General features: G+C 44.5%; 1 protein-coding gene across 2 annotated transcripts in view; it reads left to right on the plus strand.

Annotated features, from left to right (window-relative positions):
* LOC136576150 (protein mono-ADP-ribosyltransferase PARP15-like) overlaps positions 1 to 18,857 on the plus strand; it is a 49,508-nt gene extending 30,651 nt beyond the window's left edge. For both annotated transcript variants that reach the window (XM_066575202.1, XM_066575203.1), the window contains 6 exons: positions 26 to 202; positions 9,518 to 9,690; positions 10,525 to 10,570; positions 11,179 to 11,324; positions 13,608 to 13,782; positions 16,310 to 18,857. In XM_066575202.1, coding sequence (XP_066431299.1) covers positions 26 to 202; positions 9,518 to 9,690; positions 10,525 to 10,570; positions 11,179 to 11,324; positions 13,608 to 13,782; positions 16,310 to 16,602 — 1,010 coding nt within the window. In that variant the 3' untranslated portion in view covers positions 16,603 to 18,857. The remainder of the gene's footprint in view (positions 1 to 25; positions 203 to 9,517; positions 9,691 to 10,524; positions 10,571 to 11,178; positions 11,325 to 13,607; positions 13,783 to 16,309) is intronic.
* Positions 18,858 to 22,972: the final 4,115 nt, after the last annotated feature.

Consider the following 22,972-nt stretch of genomic DNA (forward strand, 5'->3'; position numbering starts at 1 on the left):
TACCTCACTTCTGTATCTATCTTAGGTGTTTTACAAGCTGATGGAGTTGCAATTACAAGTGGTGGGAACCTCGAAAGCAAAAACATCATGCACATTATTGGACCAACAACTGTGCCCGCCTATGAACCTTCAATCGACAGAATTCTGCATGAGTGCCATAGGAATGGGTTCACAAGTGTGGCGCTGCCGGCCATCGGCACAGGTAAAAGATAGAAAATATTACTTTCCAGGAATTCAAAGGATAAAATAATAATCAAAAATGATAAAAACCACAAGACCCGCTGATAGTGATCAGGTCACAGGGATCAGATGTTATTGGGCTATTAATTGGCAGGTTTGGCACAAATTTATTGGGGCAGGTTTTATGTATTTAGGTGGAGTGAATTTACTGAACCTGTTATACACTCATTGTCGAAAACCAATCCCACCTCTAGGAGTTGTCGGATGGATGAAACTTTCTCTGTGTGATTACAATATCAGAGCAAAAGGATCATTTATTGTGGCAAACCGACCCCTTGTAGGGAAGTTCTAGTACCCTGTGGTACCGCCTCTAGCTAGGATACAAGATGTGATACGGGCAGGCATGGAGGCTCTAGTACCCTGTGGTACCGCCTCTAGCTAGGATACAAGATGTGATACGGGCAGGCATGGAGGCTCTAGTACCCTGTGGTACCGCCTCTAGCTAGGATACAAGATGTGATACGGGCAGGCATGGAGGCTCTAGTACCCTGTGGTACCGCCTCTAGCTTGGATACAAGATGTGATACGGGCAGGCATGGAGGCTCTAGTACCCTGTGGTACCGCCTCTAGCTAGGATACAAGATGTGATACAGGCAGGCATGGAGGCTCTAGTACCCTGTTGTACCGCCTCTAGCTTGGATACAAGATGTGATACAGGCGGGCATGGAGGCAAACAGGTTCTGTATGGTATCCAGCGGCATATCGCTTCACATTTACTGTAACTGAGCCTCTAGATTATGAAACTCATAGGCTGTCGCAGTTGGCATCCCAGATGGTCCCATACATGTTCTATTGGTGATAAATCTGGTGACCGGGCAGCCACTGAAGCGTGACAATGTTGTGGGGGCTTCCTGTGACCCCCTTGTGTGCGGCCGAGCATTATCCTGCTGGAAGCCGCCATGAGATATCACTGAGCTGCCATTGTCCCTCGTACCGCTACCAGGGGGCACCGGCTGTCGTATACGATGCCTCCCAGACCATCACACCAGCAGGGGGCAGGGTGCTGCTCCACAGCAAAGGCAGGATTGAGGTGCTCACCCCGAGGTCTCCAGACACAAACATGGCCGTCGTCAGCGCCCAAACTAAACCTGGATTCCTAACTGAAGACAACCCGGTTCCACTCCGTAACAATCCTGTTTCATCGTTTACGACATCACTGCAAACAGAGGCGACGGTGAGTGTCAAAGACCATACATGTAATGGGGGCCGCTGGACCAAATGTCCTTCAGTCAACTGCCTGAAAATAATTTCAACATTCAGAGGGGCCTGTAACCATGGTGCCTCCTGTCTTTGGATGTCGGACAATGAAACAGTTAGAGCTGCTGGTGCTCCTCGGATGATCAGATGCTCCTCTTTACTGGTGGTCTGTAGGGGGCGTCCTGAGCCCGGTCACCTTGTGTGCCCCATCCACTAGTCCCAACACCTCCTAACAGTTTGGTCAGACACTCCTCTATAGTGGTGGTCTGTAGGGGATCCTGAGCCCGGTCACCTTGTATGTCCCATCCACTAGTCCCAACACCTTCTAACAGTCTGGTCAGACGGTCCTCTCTACTGGTGGTCTGTAGGGGGCGTCCTGAGCCCGGTTACCTTGTGTGCCCTCACACATCCACTGGTTCCAACACCCCCTAACAGTCTGGTCAGATGCTTCTCTCTACTGGTGGTCTGTAGGGGGCGTCCTGAGCCCGGTCACCTTGTGTGCCCTCACACATCCACCGGTCCCAAAACCTCCTAACAATCTGGACAGAACGGCCCGGTGGGGGACAATTCATCGATACGACCATCCAGCTTCTCACATCCCAACAATGCGCCCCTCTCAGACTCTGGTAACGGGGTGACATCTCTTCTCTGTGTCGTAGAGGCGTCTAGTGGTCAATAAGTGGAAGAAGAGGTGACTACACACAAGGGGCCTCCGAGAGCCTCTTATAGGCCAAGGGGGGAACTATATTTAGGGCCTCCGGTGACAACACTGTTCATCTAATCACCACAACTCTCATGATTTATAGATCTGCCTAAGATGGAACCGCAGGACGAGTTCTGCAGCAAAGTAACAACTTCTTCTAGGGGCCGGGGTGTTTTTGACAAAGAGTGTATACAGCTTCTATATATTTTATCATCTACTCTCTACTGTTACATTTCACGGCTGCCATCTTACCTCCCCTCCTGACTCTGGCGGCCATGGTGTGCGTTCTCTACAGCTTCCCTGCAGGTGTCTGGCTCAGGTACATTTAGCGTCCCCTTCTGTTATCCAAAAGGCATGCATGCACACATGTTCATGCTCTTAAAGGGCAAGCACACATTTTGCTATTTCATCCTTGGACAGTTGTGGAGTACCTGCAGTGATATCGGACACCAGGAAGGTACCTAAGCTTTTGCTGTTCTTGGTCCAGCTGAAGATGTTTGTTCGTAATGATTTCCTGCTTTCTGCCTCTAGCTCTTCTTGACTTCACGGCATTTTCTGCTCCTGACCTCAGCTTGTTGTACTGTCCATTCTTCTGTCTGCTGCCGGCCCCGACTTCTGGCCTGTTGCACCGAACCTGCTCTGTGTGACCTGATCTCTGGCTTATTCCTCATCCTGAAATTAGGCTGCCTGCCTCTACCCAAAACTTCCTGACTACGCCTCTGTTCACATGCTCAGGTACTGTTCTATTGCAGCATCACTTCCACTTAAGATGGGCCAAAGTCAAGTCCACATCCGCCGATCCTCCATACGTAGGAGGGATGAAAAAGTTAAACTAGCGTTGTGGGCCCATTTAGACGCAACGATCATCGCTCAAAATTCGTTAAAAGTGTTGAAAGTGACGGATAATCGTTACATGTAAACGCACGGCCGCCGGGCACTTTTTGTTAGTAATTCGTTCATCATTGTCTTTCAGTCCGCTTAAAATCCATCGTTTGGCAGTTCGCTTATCGTTTGATTTAAATGCAAATCATTCAGTTGTTTAACGATTTTTGCCTCATTTTTTTACCTTCACTGATGCACGCACCATTCAGACAAACTATCCTTCAATTCTCGTTTATCGACCATTTTCCAACAATAACCGTTAAGTTTAAACAGTCGTCTTTAAGCAATGCCATTGCTAACTTTTCATCGCTTAAACAAATTTTGAGCGATGATCGTTGCGTCCAAATGGGCCCTTAATACTTCATTTGATAGTGATTATTGAGAGGTAACATAGGATGTGGATGGTAATTTAGGAAAAGTGATATGAATGCTAATGTTCATTATGTAACTGCTGAGGTGTAATGTGCATTGCTAATGTGTTGTGATAGTCTCTGTTGTGGCCCTTGTAGACATGGTCTGAGTGGTCTCATTCTCAATCTCAGTGGTCATTGAAGGTTTGCATAACCAACACCATGCTGGGTTGGACATGTGCATCTGATAGACCACATGTGTCAAACTGAAACTCAAAGCCCACAGTCCAAATCCGGCCCGCTACATCATGTGGATGCAGAAGAGTCTCTTCTAGATCAGAGGGTCCTCAGCCATGCAGGACGACCCTCTGGTTAACTGTGGACTCATTTGTTGTCTACTGCTGGTTACCGGCCTCACGGACGTCACCTCGTGTGCATGCGGACTGAGCGCTGTAGCTGTTACTGCAGCCCCCAGATTCTTTGGTGTGCACTCCGCTATTTGCTCCTCCTGCTGAGCCTATCCTGCAGTACAGCACTGCTTGTCAGGACTCAGACTGTGAGGTGGCTTGTACATCCTGGATGGCCGTCGGTAGCATCCTGCAGAGTACAGTCTGTTCCAGCTCGACTGTCTATATCCTGTGAGCCCGCTGCACGGATCAGAGAGGACGTTGTATTATATGGCTGTTTAACTGGCGAGGAAGGACTTTGCTCTAAGGGATTTTTGGGGAACCTTTCACCAGGTTCTGCTAATTCCCACAATTTACCTGTGTTTTGGGGGACTCGTGCCCTAATATTTCTGGACTAGAACCTTGCTCTCGTGTTCAATTGGTTCTTCCCCTCCCTCTTCATTTTGATATATCCTTTAAAATACAGCCTAACAATTAAAAATGTCCCTTTGAAGGCGGCCATAATGCTGATGTGGCCTTCAGGGACAATAAGTTTGACACCCCTGTGATAGACGAATGGTAGGGCAGAGAAGCAGCAAAAAGGAACAGCACCATGTGTTCCAAATCACTATACTGCTGAATTCAAGGAAATCATCAAAATTTTCGGTCGCCCCACAACTCTGACATCCAAACAAGAAGGTAATTCAAAGCCAGCAAGCCCTTGTTACAATTCTATTAATTTCCCAGCAAATATAAGCAGCGAAGTTTTGGCTAAAAGTAAGCCTTTGTACAGCATAAAGACAGGTCATCGCTACAGAATGAGCATGTACCAAAAAGAGGACAACCAATTATACTTGTGTCCTTAAACTGACATCCAGTCCCATCAGGCACAGACTCTGTCGGCCTCCTGTCAGTCTCTTCTCTTCATCTGTGCATTTCACAATCCCCCAGCACTGGGCACGTCCGTCATCCCACCAGCGTCCTCAGAAATCAATCGCTCTCTCCACCAATGGCAAGAGCTACACATAGTCTATTGCAGCCATGTTATACTCTACTCATGTCTTGGGGTGCTTCCACAAAGGACGAAATCATCCGCAGGACACAATGCAGATGGGACTTTGTTGCGTTTAATATACATAATGCGTTCTACGGAACGTCTTGCGGAATTTCTTGCGCTTTTTTCCACTGACTTTAATTGCGCAATTACAACTCCTGTGTTTTAGAGATCCGTGAAACGGATAAATGTAATACTTTAATAGATCGGACTCTTATGGACGCAGCGGTACCAAATATGATTCATTGTTTTGGTTTAGATTTTTTTTAATTATCAAAAATGAGGATTTTTCTTTAAACTTTTCCTATTATTTTTGTCATTTGGAAAAACGTTTTTCATGCATTTTTATTTTTGTTTATTCCTCTGAGGGACTTTTCAGACAGTACAGAATAATCTGCAACAGCTCTGCAGAATCTGCCCTCTGGTGGAATATTAATATCTGGTGGAATATTAAGCTCCAAAATCCACATTACTAACGTGCGCATTGTGATGTGGAGGTGGAAATAACAGAATCCTGACGGCAATTCTGCATCAAAATCTGCAGTTAGATGGCGGATTTACATACGGAATTAAAGGGGCGGCATATTCTACAACACCGTTGCGGAATATTCTGTCCTGTGTGAAAGGTCCCTCAGGGGTCTTTAACTAGCGGTCATTGGATCACTTGTATATGGCAGCCCTGGAGGCCTTTATAAAGCCCCTGGCTGCCATGTTACCCAAGCATCACCCCGCAATCTCATCACAGGGGAAGGGGCTTTCAGGACTTCTAGGTGCCAATTGGGCCATTTAAATGCTGCTAACAGAATTGACAGCAATTAAATGGTTAATAGACAGGATTAGAGTGAACTTGCTGCCAGGTCTCGTCTATTAAAGACAGCCAACTTCCACCATGTATGGGGTGGGTTTGGCTCCTGAGCCCACTTCATACAAATCTTGTGCCTGTGAAACCGTTTGCCAAGTTAAAGTGACTGTATCACTGATTCAGCTGCCAAGTGAAGACTGTTTACCACAATGTGCCGGTCTCTTATTCCACCTGCATAGGGGGAAAACACCCCCACAAATGTGGTAAATGTGACACTTTAAGCCCTTCCCACCCCAAAATGAAATAATTATGTCATATGGATGGTATGGGTTCAGAAGCTGAGGCTGTGCCCTCTGCAGGGTGAGCCAGCCGTGACTGACTGCCAGCCTCCCCCTGCAACGGCAGGGATTGATGAGAACACTGATCCCCGCTGTTAAAACTTTACATCTCGCTATTAATGTTGATCATGGCATGTACGGAGTTAATAGGAGGAAACTCCCTTCGTGACTTTATCAGCCCTTCGCCATGAAATCACGGAGGTCTGATGGGTTGCCATGGCTTTCGGTGTAAGTCAATAGTGATAATACACTGCAGTACTTCTATCTGAGCGATCATGACATCACAAGTTCATGTCCCCTACAGGGACAAGTTTAAAAAATGGTGAAAGAAAAACTAATGTGAAAAAAACTGTTTTTTGCACACTTTTTATGAATTTTAAAAACTCATATTTATGGTATCGCTGCATCTCTAATGACCCGTTCAATTAATTGAAAACTCTTTTTATCCCACACAGCAAACAATATTATAAAAAAGGAAAAAACAACACAGACAAAATTTTTGTATTCATTTTTACCTCCAAAAAACACAATAAAAGTGATCAAAAAAGCCTTTTTGATCACTTTTTGGGAATCTGATGATCGCAGAGTCTTGTGGTCTACAATTACAGGGAACTCTGTGCTATAAAGTTGCTACAGGCTATGTGAGATCAGCGGAGCGGTGTACAGCACAGTGTATTGTCCCAGCAGGGGAACCCATTCCAATCAGGAGGGGTGTGCTCTCTGCATTTGTGCCCCATCCAAACCAGTTCCATTTTAGCCTGAGGAAGAATCGATAGACGATCTGAAAGCTTACTATAACATGATGTGTTTTTGTTGGCCATTAAAAGGTCTCATATCTACAAGATGACTTGGTTTCTCTCACTGAGAACAATCCCACTTTACAACCAATCCAGGAGGCACGCTTGCACAAGCTTAGTCTGGGGGTCAGTAGGCGGTAGGTTTAGCCAGCAGCTACTGACTCCCAGACTAAAACATGCATCCTGGCGCGGGTCACCTGCTGGAAACATACATTGTGCTGTACAGCGCTCCACTGATCTTCTCACATAAGAGGTATAGCCAGCAGGTGGCAGCAGTGCCCATAGAGTGCCTGCTCTGCTGCCGAGGCTCCCGCTCACACACGGTTCAGCCTTACTGGACAAATGATCAAATCAATTGAGAAACTGCAGTTCAGTTATTAAAAATATAAAATGCTGCACTTGGGGAGAAGGAATCCTCGGACGGAGTAACATGTCGGCTCTTCTGAGTTATCCAGGACTCCAGAAGAGAAGGATTTAGGGGGTCTGGTTTCTCACAGCCTCAGAATAAGTCCATAGAGCAGTCAGGCAGCAAAGAAAGCTAGTAGGATGCTCGGCTGTGTAGCTGGAGGTATAACCAGTAGAAAGAGAGAGATTGTGATCCCGCTGTATAGTGTTCAGGTGAGACCGCATCTGGAATACTGGGGTCAGTTCTGGAGACCTCACCTACAGAAAGACCGATAAAGTAGAACAAGTCCAAAGAGGAGCTGTAGGAATGGTGGAAGGTCCTAAAGGGATTCTGCCAAGATACACAACCTTTTTAAGAATGTGGGCTTGGGCAAACAGTTGATTTTGCCAAGGGAAACCACGACCAACCTACCGGTGGCAGGACTTAAAGGAAGTCTGTCACCTAAATGTGACCTAGTAACCCAACATACTGTAATGTATACAATGTCATAAGGAACTCAGCGTTACCTTCATCATTTACCAAATGGGAAAAGTCTCACCTTTAACCCTTTCCAATCCACTGCCTGACATCTAAAGACATTATGATTCAAGGCTATACAATTCTGATGTTGGAAGACGTCCGTCGGGGTTCTCTTACTGTATATTGCCAGCCCCTCTGCTGTCGGAGCCTATCCAATGTGTGACCTCATGCAGTACTGGCTTTAGCCAGCAGATAGCGCCGTTGTGTAACGACAGAAAAAGAGTAAGCCCCCTAGGAAAATCTGGATACAAATTGGATTGGAAAGGGTTAAGTCCTGCCACAGGTAGGTTGTTCGTTTCTTCCCTTGGCAAAATCAGCTCTTTGCCAGAGTTCCCAAGCCTCACATTCTTAAAGGGGTTGTGCATCTTGGTAGAATCCCTTTAAGACCTTCCACCATTTTTGCAATCCGTCTCTGAACTTGTTCTGTTTCGTCAGTGTCTTTTTGTAGATGAGGTCTCCAGAACTGACCCCAGTATTCCAGAAGTGTCCCACCAGAGCTCTGTGCAGCGGGATCACAGTCTCCCTCTTTCTATCACTGAATGATATATATTATAGGTGGCTCGGCGCTCCCAGGTTTGCTACACAAGTGCTTTGTATGTTTTGTATACTTTATAGACTACCTTTAATAGACCAACATTGAAACGCACAATATACGGCTATACAGAATAGTGTACAAGCGATCACAAGTTCAAGTCCCCTACAGGGTCCAAAAAATGTTAAATGAGATTTCAATGAAATTTGTAAAATTATTTATTTGTCATATAAAAAAATCAAGATATCATTCTGGTAAACTCCGAGCGGTGAAAATGTATCAGTATTTATCTAACAGGGTGAACGTTGTAAGAAGGAATGAATACAGAACTGCAGGTTTAGACCCCCATCACCTAAAAGACTTGAATACAAATGACCAAATAATCATATGTACCCTACTGATCACTGCAGAAACAAGCCTCCATACAGACCCATTGATGAGAAAATAAGAATGGTCGAGGTCTCACAAAGAAATTTTTAACAAATTTTTAAAAATTTTTTTAAAGTAATAATGCATAAAAAACTATATAAATTTGGTATCGCCGCATTTGTACAGAATAAAGATAACGTGATTTTTGCTGCACTGTGAACACCGTAAAAACTAAACTTAAAAATCAATAGCGTAATTGTGTTTTCCCTACTTCACCCCACTTAACCTTTTCCAATCCACTGTCTGACGTCTTCCTACATTCTGATTGAGGCCTGTGCAGCTCCGATGTCGGAAGACGTCCAGCAGGGTATTCTTACTGTATATTGCCGGCCACTCTGTTGTCGGAGGCCTCTTCGGCATGTCACCTACTGCAGTACTCGCTCTAGCCAGCAGATGGCGCCATTGTATAATGGCAGAAAGAGAAAGCCCCTTAGGAAACCATGAATCCAAAATTGGATTGCAAAGGGTTAAACCTTTTTAAACGTTTTCCATTACATTAAATGGTACATTAAAATACAGCTCGTCTCGCAAAAATATAAGCCTCCATACAGTGATGTTGGCAGAAAAGTTAAAGTTAGAACTCTTGAAAATTGGAGATGAAAAAATGAAAAGGAAAATTTGAGAAATTGATGGTCCTTCAAAGGGTTAAATTACTCACAATTATATATAGTAGGTGCTCGGAAATCTGTCATACCCTCCAGTGGATTACTCACTGGCTTACTACTAGTAGATGTACCATGACCATGATGAATGTAAACTCTCCGGACCATCAAAGACACCAAAACTGGCGGCTGAAACCCAAATAATGTGGATTATACTTGAATTGTGACTGAATCTGAGGAAGCCGTTTGCACTCACAGACTGCGCCTCTATATCTTGCAGGTATGGCTCGTGTAGACGTAGAAGAATCCATCAAGGCCATCCTGAATAGTATTCTGAGCTACCTCGCGGACACCTTAGTTCCATCCCTGGAAACAATCCTGATCGTTGTCATTCAAGAAAGTATTTACAAGAAGTATCTTCAGGTCTTTCAAGCCAAAAGCACCGAGTTGCAGGTACTGTCAGCCATTGGGATAGTTCAGTATTAATGGTTGGGCTGGACTGGAGACCCATCATGGCATATAGGGCTGATCAGAGGATGTGAGAGCTGTGCACATCCCGCGGGATGACTACTGGGCAGCCGGCGACACAGGCTGACAGGTGATGATGGCTTCCTTCTGAAATGGGCTCCTGGAAGCGATTTGCGACCCTGACAGCAACCCTAAAAAAATGTGGATTTGACAGTGAGACTGCCCTATACGCAGCGGGTACAGTGACTGGGATTGGCAGTAGCTCTGACTGTGCCCTAAAAGGCTCTTCCGCAATAGGGTGACATCTGGCTATCATGGCGGCCTTGTAAAGACTTTCAAGCCTTGTATTGCTTTCTGCCTATTAAGCCCTATCTGTGGCAGGGCTTAATAGACTGACATTAATCCTTTAACCTTAAAGGACGTAGTCATAGATCTTCTGGGTGCAGGGTTTGTATGAAGCAGGTTCAGGAGCCGCTCCACAGATGGCAGGTTCAGGTGGTCTTTGACATCTGATACCCACCCGCAACAGCCATGATCACCACTCACACTGATTGCAGCTGTTATCTTTTTTTAATGCCCCAATTGACATTCGAGGGTCCCAAATGCCCCCCCCCCCCTTCCCGTGATAAGATCACAAAGCGCTATTTGGTTTTTATGGCAGTCCAGCGCCTTCTGAAGGCCCCTAGGACTGCAATGAATAATTTCTTATCTTGATGTGCCTGGGACATCTTAATAGGCTGCCTGTCGCGCTCGCCCATGTGAATCCAGCCTAAGTGGGAGGCTTTTCCTGTTTCATGGTTGTTGTTTTTTATATTTTAGATGCTCCAAAGGGAAGAGCGAATAGTGTCGGCAATGCTTCATGGAGGTAGATATGGTGCTTTGCCTTTTTAATAAATAATGGCTATTTAACCCTCCACTGAGCCTTAAAGGCATTGCCCCACCACTTAAAGTTGCGTGACAACCACTCTGTCTTTCCTGGTTCCTGCTGACCAGGACACATGACAACTGCAGCCAATCACTGGCCACAGCAGTGACCTTCTACAGCTTGTGATTGGCTGCAGCAGTCACATGACCTTGTCAACACCCCAGAAGGCAAGAGTGGTTGTGAGACAATTTAAAGTGGTGAGGCAACCCCTTTCAAGGACTTGTACCATGATGCAAACCGCCTTTAGGAATGTAGGGCTCACAATATAAATATCCATATCTCGGATGCACATACAATAACGCCAATTCGACCAATCAGTATGTTTTGAAGTGTGAGAAGAAACGGGACAAAAAGTGGAGACCATACAGATGCTGCGCTAACTTCAAGGATGCAGCGACGACTACCGAGCCGCAGAACTGAACCTTCCACAATAAGTGAAAGTGAACATTATAATAGCTCAGCAAATGGCAACTAAAATGCGTAGAGCGTCATTCTATATATTGCATAGCTGCAGAACATCTAATATCCGTCGATTCTTTTTCCTGCAGTTACATTTAACTATCCGATGAGGTGGACCGACATCGGGAAAAGTGAATATCAGGAAGTAACACTTGTAGAAACTTCACAAGAATACAAAGACGTCCAAGATAAATTCTTCAAAAGTACATCATCGAGTACATATGAAATCACAGAGGTAAGTATCGTCATCTACACCCTGCACTTTATATTTAACCCCTTAAGGACCGCCCTTTTATTTTTTAGTTTTTCCACCCCACTTTAAAAAAATCATCAGACCTCTTTTATTTATCATATAGGTTGCTGTCTGGGGGCTTGTGGTTTTTTGCGGGACGAGTCGTGTTTTTCAGTGGTTCTATGTAATGTACCATATAATGTACGGAAAAACCTTTTAAAATTTCTAAGTGGAGAGAAAGGGAAAGAAACGCAATTCTACCGTCTGTGGGTGGGTCAGGTTCTTACAGTGTACACATTGCGGCAAAAGTGACCTGATAGCCTTATTATGTGGGTCAGCCTGATTACAATGACACTGCATTTATATATATATACACACACATTTTTTTTTTTTGCTGTAATATTTTTAAAAAAGAGAGGTTTTCTGCCACCATCTACTGACTGCCATAACTTATGTAGTTGTGTTAGGGCTTGTCTTTTTGCGGGACGTCCTGTAGTTTCTATTAGTACCATTTTGGAGTACATACGACTTTTGGATCGCTTTTTATTACATTTTTTTCTTGGAGACAGGGTGACCAAAAAAGCGCAGTTCTGGCATTTTGTATATTTTTGTTCTGATGGTGTTCACCCTGCGGGACAAATTATGGATTACTGTGATAGATCAGACTTATATAGACACAATACCACATATGTTTTTGTTTTAATAGTTTTTTTTATTATTATAAATATGGGGAAAGGTTTTTTTCCCTTTACTTCCTTTTTATATTTTCTAACAATTAATACATTTTTTTTACTCATTCCCATTCATACAAACCCGGAAAGCCCAGGATGTAACGCTACATCTTGTGTGATTAAGGGGTTAATATAATACCTTTGGATACTGGGCTGTCACAATCTACACAGAGAGTGAACCCATTGTGCCACTAGAGATATATGTACGAAATCCCCCTAGTAGTCCCCAATAGTCTATGGCTGCTGATGGTGCTTCCAAGGGTGGTACCAGAACCTTAGAGGGATTTATCAGGACTTTGATATTGCCGGTCTATCCTAAAAACAGGTCATCACTATTAAAGGGGTTGTCTCATGAAATCAAGTGGGGTTATACACTTCTGTATGGCCATATTAATGCACTTTGTAATGTACATTGTGCATTAATTATGAGCCATACAGAAGTTATTCACTTACCTGCTCCGTTGCTAGCGTCCCCGTCGCCATGGTTCCGTCTAATTTCGGTGTCTTCTTGCCTTTTTAGACGCGCTTGCGCAGATCCGTCTTCTCCCTTCGGCTCTGCTCGGCAGCATCGGCATTTTGGCTCCGCCCCCTTGTACGCATCATCGCGTAGCTCCGCCCCCGTCACGTGCCGATTCCAGCCAATCAGGAGGCTGGAACCGGCACACATCATGGGGCGGAGCTACGCGATGATGCGTACAAGGGGGCGGAGCCAAAATGCCGATGCTGTCGAGCGGAGCCGAAGGGAGAAGAAGGGAGAAGACGGATCTGCGCAAGCGCGTCTAAAAAGGCAAGAAGACACCGAAATTAGACGGAACCATGGCGACGGGGACGCTAGCAACGGAGCAGGTAAGTGAATAACTTCTGTATGGCTCATAATTAATGCACAATGTATATTACAAAGTGCATTAATATGGCCATACAGAAGTGTATAACCCCACTTGATTTCGCGAGACCACCCCTTTAAGTCGTCGATCAGTTGATTGAAGTGGCATAGCATTCCAGCAAGTGCCATGTCCCTTTCATTGGTTACCAGACAACTCCGTACATTTCGTGGCGGCTGCGCCTGATAAACCATGAAGGGATGGCACTGCTCAGCGCCTTTAATCTGCTGATTGGTTTAGGTCCAATTCCCAGCCTAAGGATAGACTAGACCGCTGCCGATTGGCTGATTTGAAGTATCCACACACTTGCGTTCACTGCATTACCATATTGGTCCACTGTGCAGTGGATGGCATTGTGAACCTTCTGACTGGCCTGCAGCTACTTCATATCAGCTGTTCGTGGATCTCCTGCCGTTCGCTACCACGGCTAATGCAGAAACAAATATGGGAGCGACCGAAGTTATTGAGATCAACCAGGCAGCCCGCTGTGATGATGGCGCTGCCAACGGGAGGTTTATATTATGTGGCCCGGTGTTAGAATCGGGCTGGAAGTGTAGGCATCGCTGGACCCGGACTGGATCCGGTAAAGATTACCCTCCTTGGATAATCCCTTTGAGTGTCAATAATTGTCTGACAAAAGAACTGCAAATGATCTTTTATTTTCCATCTTCTAGATCAAACGTATCCAAAATGTGACCATGTGGCAGAGCTTCACCATTAACAAGCAAACGGTGGACAGAAGAAACCTGGGCCACAAAAATATAAGCCACTTGTATCACGGCACGCATTCTGGCGCTATTACAAACATTAACCGTGACGGATTCAACCGAGTCTACTGCGGTAAAAATGGTAAGTTACCAGGCGGCCGGCCAACAACCCCAGAGATCTACTAGGTCCACATTCTCAACCACCTTATTGATTCAATGCATTAACGCCTTAAAGCCACAGAGCGTGCATTTATGTCCCGGGTGTGCAGAGTTCTTACGGAGTCGGATGACAAGCTGATCCCGCTCCATACAAGGCAGGTGCCGGCTGTCTGTTATAGCAGACAGCCATGATTAGCGCTAACACTGTTAATCCTCTGACAGTTTAGCATGCAGAAAAGAAGGCTGAGAGGAGACTTAATAGCTGTCTACAAATATCTGAAGGGCTGTCACAGTGCAGAGGGATCAGCCCTATTCTCATCTGCACAAGGAAAGACTAGAAGCAATGGGATGAAACTGAGAGGGAGGAGACACAGATTAGATATTAGACAGTGAGCGGGATCAATGAGTGGAACAGGTTGCCACAGGAGGTGGGGAGTTCTCCTTCAATGGAAGTGTTCAGAAGCCGGACAGGCATCTGTATGGGATGGTTTAGTGAATTCTGCACTGAGCAGGGGGGTGGACCCGATGACCCTGGAGGTCCTTCCAACTATCCATTTTATGAACTGTAACATCAAAAAGTGATTGTTTTTCTGCCCACAAATTGTCACTTTTTTGTGGTTTACAGTTTTTTACATTTTGTTTTTAAAGGGGTTGTCTCACGGCAGCAAGTGGGGTTATACACTTCTGTATGGCCATATTAATGCACTTTGTAATGTACATCGTGCATTAAATATGAGCCATACAGAAGTTATTCACTTACCTGCTCCGTTGCTAGCGTCCCCGTCGCCATGGATCCGTCTAATTCTGATGTCTTCTTGCTTTTTTAGATGCGCTTGCGCTGTGCGGTCTTCTCCCCTTCTGCTCGGTCCAGGCACGAGCAGTGTTCTGGCTCCGCCCCCTTCTACGCGTCATCGCGTAGCTCCGCCCCGTCACGTGTGCTGATTCCAGCCAATCAGGAGGCTGGAATCGGCAATGGACCGCACAGAGCCCACTGTGCACCATGGGAAAGGACCCGCGGTGCATCGTGGGTGAAGATCCCGGCGGCCATCTTGGTGAAGGAAGAAGAAGGAAGACGTCGCAGAGCGGGGATTCGGGTAAGTAATATGTTTTGTTTTTTTTAACACATCCCTTGGGGTTGTCCTGCGCCGAACGGGGGGCCTATGGAAAAAAAAAAAACCCGTTTCAGCGCGAGACAACCCCTTTAAGTAGGTTGGGCTTAGCATGGGGGGGGTGATTCCACAGCTCATCGCATTTACAATAATTTATAAATTATGGCTTACATCTATGCCAACTCGTTGCTAGTGTAGTTTTCTTTTTGCTCACAAGAAGCCCGAGATGCACCTAATACTGTATACGAAAGAGGCGCGCACTTCTTAAAGGGGTATTCCAAAAATCACCACCACCAACATGTTTATTTATACAGCACAAACCTATTCCGCAGCGCTTTCCATCAATTGATATTGGGTTCTGTCTGCATTCGAGTTCACAATTGTCAAATCCACTTATTTAGTATGTTTTTTGGAATGTGGGAGAAAACCCACCCAAACACAGGAAGAACATGCAAACTCCATGCAGATGTTGTTCTTTGGGCCCTTTTACACTGAACGATTATAGTTTAGATTCTCGCTGGATCGTGCAAACCTGATCTCTAAGCGTTCAGTATAAATGTCTGATCCACCTACGGTAATTCTCTCACTTATCGTTCGTCGTTCAGTTTGTGCAGGCATAGACAGAAAACGGCGATCAGCCATGTGAACAGGCAGTTAGTCATCTATGAACGACTGCCTGTTTACTGTGAATGGACGCCGGGGGGTCGGAAGAGATTTCTGCTGCACTCCGCCTGCATTCACTGAGCAATTATTGCTACTGTGTGATAGCAACAATCGCTGGGATGACTGCCAGGCGCCCGACAATTATCCTGTCTAAAAGGACCCCTAGTTGGATTAGAACTCAGGATTCCAGTGTTGCAACACAAGAGTATTAACCACTGAGCCATAATGTTTATTTTTATCACCTATCCGCAGGACCCCACTGGTCCAGAGAAAGGGGGTCCAATGTCCTCCTCTCCTTACTGCAGGCGAAGAGACTGAATGAAGTGGTGATCAAGCATTCACGGTGCCGCTCCATTCATTTCAATGGGGGTGATGGAAATAGCTGTGTACAAGCGCTCCGCCATCTCCGGCAGTGCCATTGAAGATGAATGAAGCAACACAGTGCGGGGGCGCACTGAGGAGGAGAGGGAAACACAGGACCCCTGTTCTCAGGATCGGTTCGGCGGTGAGACCCCACCAATTGGACTTTTCTCACCTATCCTATAAATAGGGGACAAAAGTTAATTTTGGGAATAACACTGATACTGCTTATTAATACTGGTATATGACACTTGTTTTATTAGCCCCATGGTGTCGGCCATTGCTACTTCTTGGGTAGGGTGTACCGTAGTTTGACTCTTGTGTCTGGGCAGGTTTATCAGTTTGTTGCTAATGATATTACTGCAATCATTCCTACAGGCACGATGTACGGCAACGGGACCTACTTCGCTGTGGAGTCACAGTACTCTTCTAATGACCAGTATTCTTCTACTGATGCTAATGGGAAAAAATACATCTACCAAGCTGCAGTGCTAACCGGACGGTACTGCCTGGGCGACAAGCGCTACAAGGAAGCCCCTCACATCGACGGCGACCCCAATAAAGGCCGCTACGATTCAGTTGTGGATAATGTTGGCAACCCCAAAATCTTTGTTGTTTTTCATGATGACGTTGCCTACCCCGAGTATCTGATCACTTTCAAGAAACGCTGATCAGAAGTTGCTGAGTAAACCGGATTTCGGAGAATTTTTCACTTTCTTAAAATATTCAAAACACAACATTTTGGAAATCCAATGTATTTTCCTACAAATCCCATTGAAATAGTGACAGTTTACCCCATGGAAACACCCATTCTTGTTTTCAGTTTTTTTCCTGCCCACTTAATTTTTTTTTATTTTGCCGTCAACATAGTTGTATAAGGGCGTGTTTTTTTGTGCAATGTATCATTTAAAGGGGTTGTCCCGCGCCGAAACGTTTTTTTTAAAAATTCAATAGCCCCCCCCGTTCGGCGCGAGACAAACCCGATGCAGGGGTAAAAAAAAAAAAACGTCCGGTACTTACCCGAATCCCGGCGCTGCTGCGACTTCTTACTTACCTTAGTAAGATGGCCGCCGGTATCTTCACCCACGATGCACCGCGGGTCTTCTCCCATGGTGCATCGTGGGCTCTGTGCGTTCCATTGCCGATTGCAGCCTCCTGATTGGCTGGAATCGGCACACGTGACGGGGCGGAGCTACGAGGAGCCGCTCTCCGGCACGAGCGGCCCCATTCACCAGGGAGAAGACCGGACTGTGCAAGCGCGTCTAATCGGGCGATTAGACGCTGAAATTAGACGGCACCATGGAGACGAGGACGCCAGCAACGGAGCAGGTAAGTGAATAACTTCTGTATGGCTCATAATTAATGCACAATGTACATTACAAAGTGCATTAATATGGCCATACAGAAGTGTATACCCCCACTTGCTTTCGCAGGACAACCCCTTTAATGCACCGTATAATGTACTGAAGAACGTTGGACATTTTCAAGTGGGATAAAGTGTCAAAAAATGCAACTGCACCACTTTATGAAGGTTCTGGTTTTACGATGTACCTGGTGGGGTAAGAATGCCGTTATTCTGACGTCTGCACACTGGTGGCTCCAGTTAAGTTTACAGTTAACTACAACCCCCAAGTTCTTCCCCATCTCAGTGTTCCCCAGTGGTTCCCCATTTAGTGTGTAATGGTGACATGGATTTCCTGCCCATCGGCAGAACCGCACATTTATCAGTGTTATATCTCATCTGCCACTTTACTGCCACATACTTATCCCGATCCTCTTGCAACTGCATTCTTTCCTTTTGTGTTAATTATTTTACAGTTTTGTATCATCTGCAAATGTTGTTATTTTACTGCACAATCCTTCTATCAGGTCATTAATAAATATATTAAGAAGAATAGGGCATAATATTGAGCTTTCTGGTACCCCACTAGAAACCCCTCCAATACTGCCCCATGTAGTCCCACACTAGTAATGGTGACACCTCCAATACTGCCCCCTGTGGTCCCCCACTAGTGACGGTGACCTTTCTAATACTGGCCTTTGTGGGGCTACACTAAGAACAGTGACCCCTCCATTACTGCTCCCTGTGGTACCCCACTAGTAACAGTGACCCAATCAGAGCTTGTACCATTTATAACCCCCCTCTGCTTTCTATCACTGACCAGTTACTTGCCCACTTATACACATTCTCCCCAGACCAAGTATTCTCATTATATACCAACTTTATGCGGCAAAAGTCCATATACACAAGATCCAGTGACTCCCCTGTCCAGTTTAGAACTTAGCTCCTTGTAGAAGCTGATCAGATTGGTTCGACAGGAGTGATCTCTCATAAACCTGCTGATATGGAGTTACACAGCCATTTTCCTTGAGGTCCTCCAGGATGGCATCTCTGTGAAACCCTTAAACATTTTATCCACAATAGAAGTCAGACTTACCGGCCTGTAGTTTCCAGGTTCACTTTATGACTCCTTTTAAATAAAAAATGCATCTCTTATCTATACTAACCTTAACAGCTATTTTAATCAAAACATGTTGGTCCATCCACTAAGTAGGATGCCAAGCTATAGGGTCTAATTAAAAGGTTTAGGGCAGATGGGTTTCCTAACTTAAAACTCCATCTACCCACCTGTCTCAAGTCTTTTAATTAGACATTATAGCTTGGTATCCTACTTTGCCTGAATCCATTTGGAGGCCAAAAGAGAGGTGTTTGTTAGAATTAGTACCCGTCTGAAAGCAATGGTCATCTTGACATTGCAGATGGGCCCACATGTTTTAATCAAAATATCAAAAAACTTACATTTTTATGTGGTTTGTATATATAACAGTTATGCATTTGCATTGAGATATGAAATGTATATTCCGACTTCGTACTGGTCCGCAGAATAAAGTCAGATTACCGTGTCACAAGAATTATAGTTGTTGTTGTACTACTGCTTTAAAAAAATAAAGGTTTTTTTAAAAAAAAATACTTTTTTGACCTCAGAACTTTATTTACTTTTCCATTGATGGGATGGTGTGAAGACTTTTTGATTGCTTTTTATTCGGTTTTCTTGGAGATGGCACAGCTGAAAAATTCTGGTATTATATAAGTTATGTTTAACTTCTTTATCAGATTTTGACTGGTAGTTGAGTTTTCTGTGATTCCCCAATATATAACATGGCTATTTACAATGAACGACTGGCCATATAATACATCGCCAGATGGGGTCCGTCAGAGCGAGCGATGCTGTTTATTAGCGGCTGATGGTTTATTCTAGCTAATAGAGGGGAGTCCTAGAGGCAGCGCCCCTTATAACATCCACATGCCCTGACATTCATGACTCACTGATATTTATTACACTCGGGGTGATGCTCTTTGAGCCGCTCTTCCCTTTATTATTTCATGTAATGCTTTTCATCTGTCTTATTAATCGGCGCTTGTTTACAATATTACTGTAGCAATAAGTCCTCCAGATGCTTCACACCAAGTGCTGAGATGAGTCATTAGAGCCCCAAACAGTAAACTATTCCTTTGATAGTTTTGCCAAATGTAATTTTTATGATTTTTGTGTTTTTGGTTTATAGATGGATACAGTCAGCATGTGGGGAGGATTCTTAATGAAATGTATCCCCAAAATAAACCAAATGTATCCGTGTAAAAAAAAATAAAAAAATACTGAACTGTAGAATGTTAATTGAAGTCCAGCACTGAGAGTCCTAGAACAAAGGTCTCCAATCTGTCATCCGTCATCTCATTATGATCACAGGCAGGATTACACTGAGAGGTGATACCTATATAGATAACACAGGATCCACCATTCACAATAGGTGATGTCACAGCTCACCTCCTCTCCTCCCTGCACACTGACCACAGAGCATGGGCTTTACCAGTATATAACAAATAATAAACGTAACTCAAAACATCCACACAATATCAAAAATAGGTTTGGGAGAAGTAGGTTTGTTAGGGGTAATATTGAGAAGGGGCAAAAAAGAAGAATGGAAAAGACCGCCGAGCTCAGCGACTTTCTCTTTCAGCAGGCGTCCCCAGTAATCTTTTTTTCAAGTGGTGAGTAGTCCGGAAAGTCCAGATATATCTAGATATATGGACCATGGAAGCCAAGTCTTAAGAAAAAGATCTTTTCTTATGCCTATTGCCTAACCATTGTTCATACAACATCATTCTTGAAACTCTGGCATGAATTGGGTTATTTGAAGAGTAGGTGATCGCCATTATATAAGAACTAGCGTACCCGTCGCGCGTTGCTGCGAAGACAGACATACATACATACTACGTTTTTATATATCTAGATGACGGCAGCAGCGACCACTGAGGTTTACCGCTGGGGTATGTCACTCTTATTACTAATGGGGGGAGTGTTACTATTATTACTGCTGTGGAATGTCACTATTATCGCTGGGGTGAAGGTGTCACTATTACCGCTGGGGTATGTGTACATGTGGCAGAAATGGGCAGGGCTCTTTCAGAATAGACCGGGTGCAGATTTTGACTGCTTTTTAGATGCGGAAATGCTGCAGAATTTTCCACAGAAATCTCCGCTGAGGACATTCTGCAGTATTTCCGCGTCCAAAAAGCAGTCAGAATCTGCACCCGGTCTACTCTGAAACAGCCTTGTCCTTTTTAGAACGACGGGGGTAAAATCATACGTTGTGATAAGCCCCGCCCCCTGACGTGTTGGCACTTTGCGATACATAAGTGGGTTTTGGGTTGTAGTTTGGGCACTCGGTCCCTAAAAGGTTCGCCATCACTGGCCTAGTACATGTTTGCCCACTTCCAACTCCAATGGAGACTGACTGTAAATGGCTGGCGTGCTCTAGTATTTATGGTTTCAAGCTGTACGTGTCATTGCATACAGTCTATCTATCTATCTATCTATCTATCTATCTATCTATCTATCTATCTATCTATCTATCTATCAGGGTTATTGCATACAGTCTATCTATCTATCTATCTATCTATCTATCTGTCTATCTATGTATCTATCTATCTATCAGGGTTATTGCATACAGTCTATCTATCTATCTATCTATCTATCTATCTATCTATCTATCTATCTATCAGGGTTATTGCATACAGTCTATCTATCTATCTATCTATCTATCTATCTATCTATCTATCTATCAGGGTTATTGCATACAGTCTATCTATCTATCTATCTATCCATGACATCAGGAAATGAGAGAATTAGATTTTGTAGGCCGCTGCTTCCCCCTTGCAGGCTGAATAAAATAGCCGTTGGGTGGAACATACAATTTATCCGGCTGCTGTGGCTTCTTAGGAAGATATCCTAGTACTTGTTTACCCACTTCCAACTCCAATGGTAATTGGCTGGCGTGCTCTAGTGGTTCCAAGCTGTACGTGTCATAATAGAGCCTTAATGACATCACAATGCAGCTTTATAGAACATGTTGGGGCATGTTCAAGGGCGTCCGATGTTGATGACATCAGTGATGACATCACAATAGCAGGTGGCTTACTTATTCGATCTACGTGGGGGGGGGGCGTAACTTTCGACGACGCTCGCGAGCCATTTATCGTAGGATATTTGTACTATGCCTATAATCTTCCCAGGAGTGTACTTAACAACTTCCCAAAGTTTCATGGCGATCGGATGAATGGTGTAGTAGCGCATAAAGGACAAACAGACACGCACGCAGACACGCACGCACGCAGACAGACATACATTCAATTTTATATATAGAACATGTTGGGGCATGTTCAAGGGCGTCCGATGTTGATGACATCAGTGATGACATCACAATAGCAGGTGGCTTACTTATTCGATCTATTCGATCTTGGATTTCTTTGAAAGGATTCTTTGGGTGTGGAGGCACATGATGCAGTTGTTGTACATATACTAATACGAATTCCTTTCAATAAAATGATAAGAATCAAAATTACAACATAATTAGTTTTATTAATTGCAATACACATCACATGTATGGATTGCACAGTTTGTAATATTTCACACTAGCGTACCCGTCGCGCGTTGCTGCGAAGACAGACATACATACATTCGTTGCTGCGAAGACAGACAGACATAGCTATCCAATCCAGTTATTTACACTTTGATTGTCTGCCTGCGTGCCGTGGATTATTCTAGGGGTTTTCCCCAGCTCGCAACATTGTATCCAATAAGCGAGTTCTTCACTAAACATTGTTCTCCATGAAAGAACTGAGCGTACCTTTTTTAAAAATGACGGCAGCAGCGACCACTGAGATTTTGTAGGCCGCTGCTTCCCCCTTGCAGGCTGAATAAAATAGCCGTTGTGTGGAACATCCAATTTATCCGGCTGCTGTGGCTTCTTGGGAAGATAGCCTAGTACATGTTTGCCCACTTCCAACTCCAATGGAGACTGACTGTAAATGGCTGGCGTGCTCTAGTATTTATGGTTCCAAGCTGTACGTGTCATTGCATACAGTCTATCTATCTATCTATCTATCTATCTATCTATCTATCTATCTCATCAGGAAATGAGAGAATTAGATTCCGTACGTAAAATTTGAACGCTAATTCTTTGGCGCTTTGAATTGAATAATCGAGTTGGGACCCATTAGCTTTTCCCATTTATGACATAATCAATGCTCGTGCCAAATTTCAAGTTTCTATGACATTGGGAAGTGAGAGAATTAAATTTTGTACATAAAATTTGGACGCTAATTCTTTTGCGCTTAGAATTGAATAATCGAGTTGGGATGAGACATAAGGCCTTGCCCATAAGCATTCCCCAACCTCCAAGAACTGAACCTACCTACCTGAATGAGATTTTGTAGGCCGCTGCTTCCCCCTTGCGGGCTGAATAAAATAGCCGTTGGGTGGAACATACAATTTATCCGGCTGCTGTGGCTTCTTAGGAAGATATCCTAGTACTTGTTTACCCACTTCCAACTCCAATGGTAATTGGCTGGCGTGCTCTAGTGGTTCCAAGCTGTACGTGTCATAATACAGCCTTAATGACATCACAATGCAGCTTTATAGAACATGTTGGGGCATGTTCAAGGGCGTCCGATGTTGATGACATCAGTGATGACATCAC

This window comes from Eleutherodactylus coqui, chromosome 8 (genome assembly GCF_035609145.1).
Source record: "Eleutherodactylus coqui strain aEleCoq1 chromosome 8, aEleCoq1.hap1, whole genome shotgun sequence".
Lineage (NCBI taxonomy): Eukaryota > Metazoa > Chordata > Amphibia > Anura > Eleutherodactylidae > Eleutherodactylus > Eleutherodactylus coqui.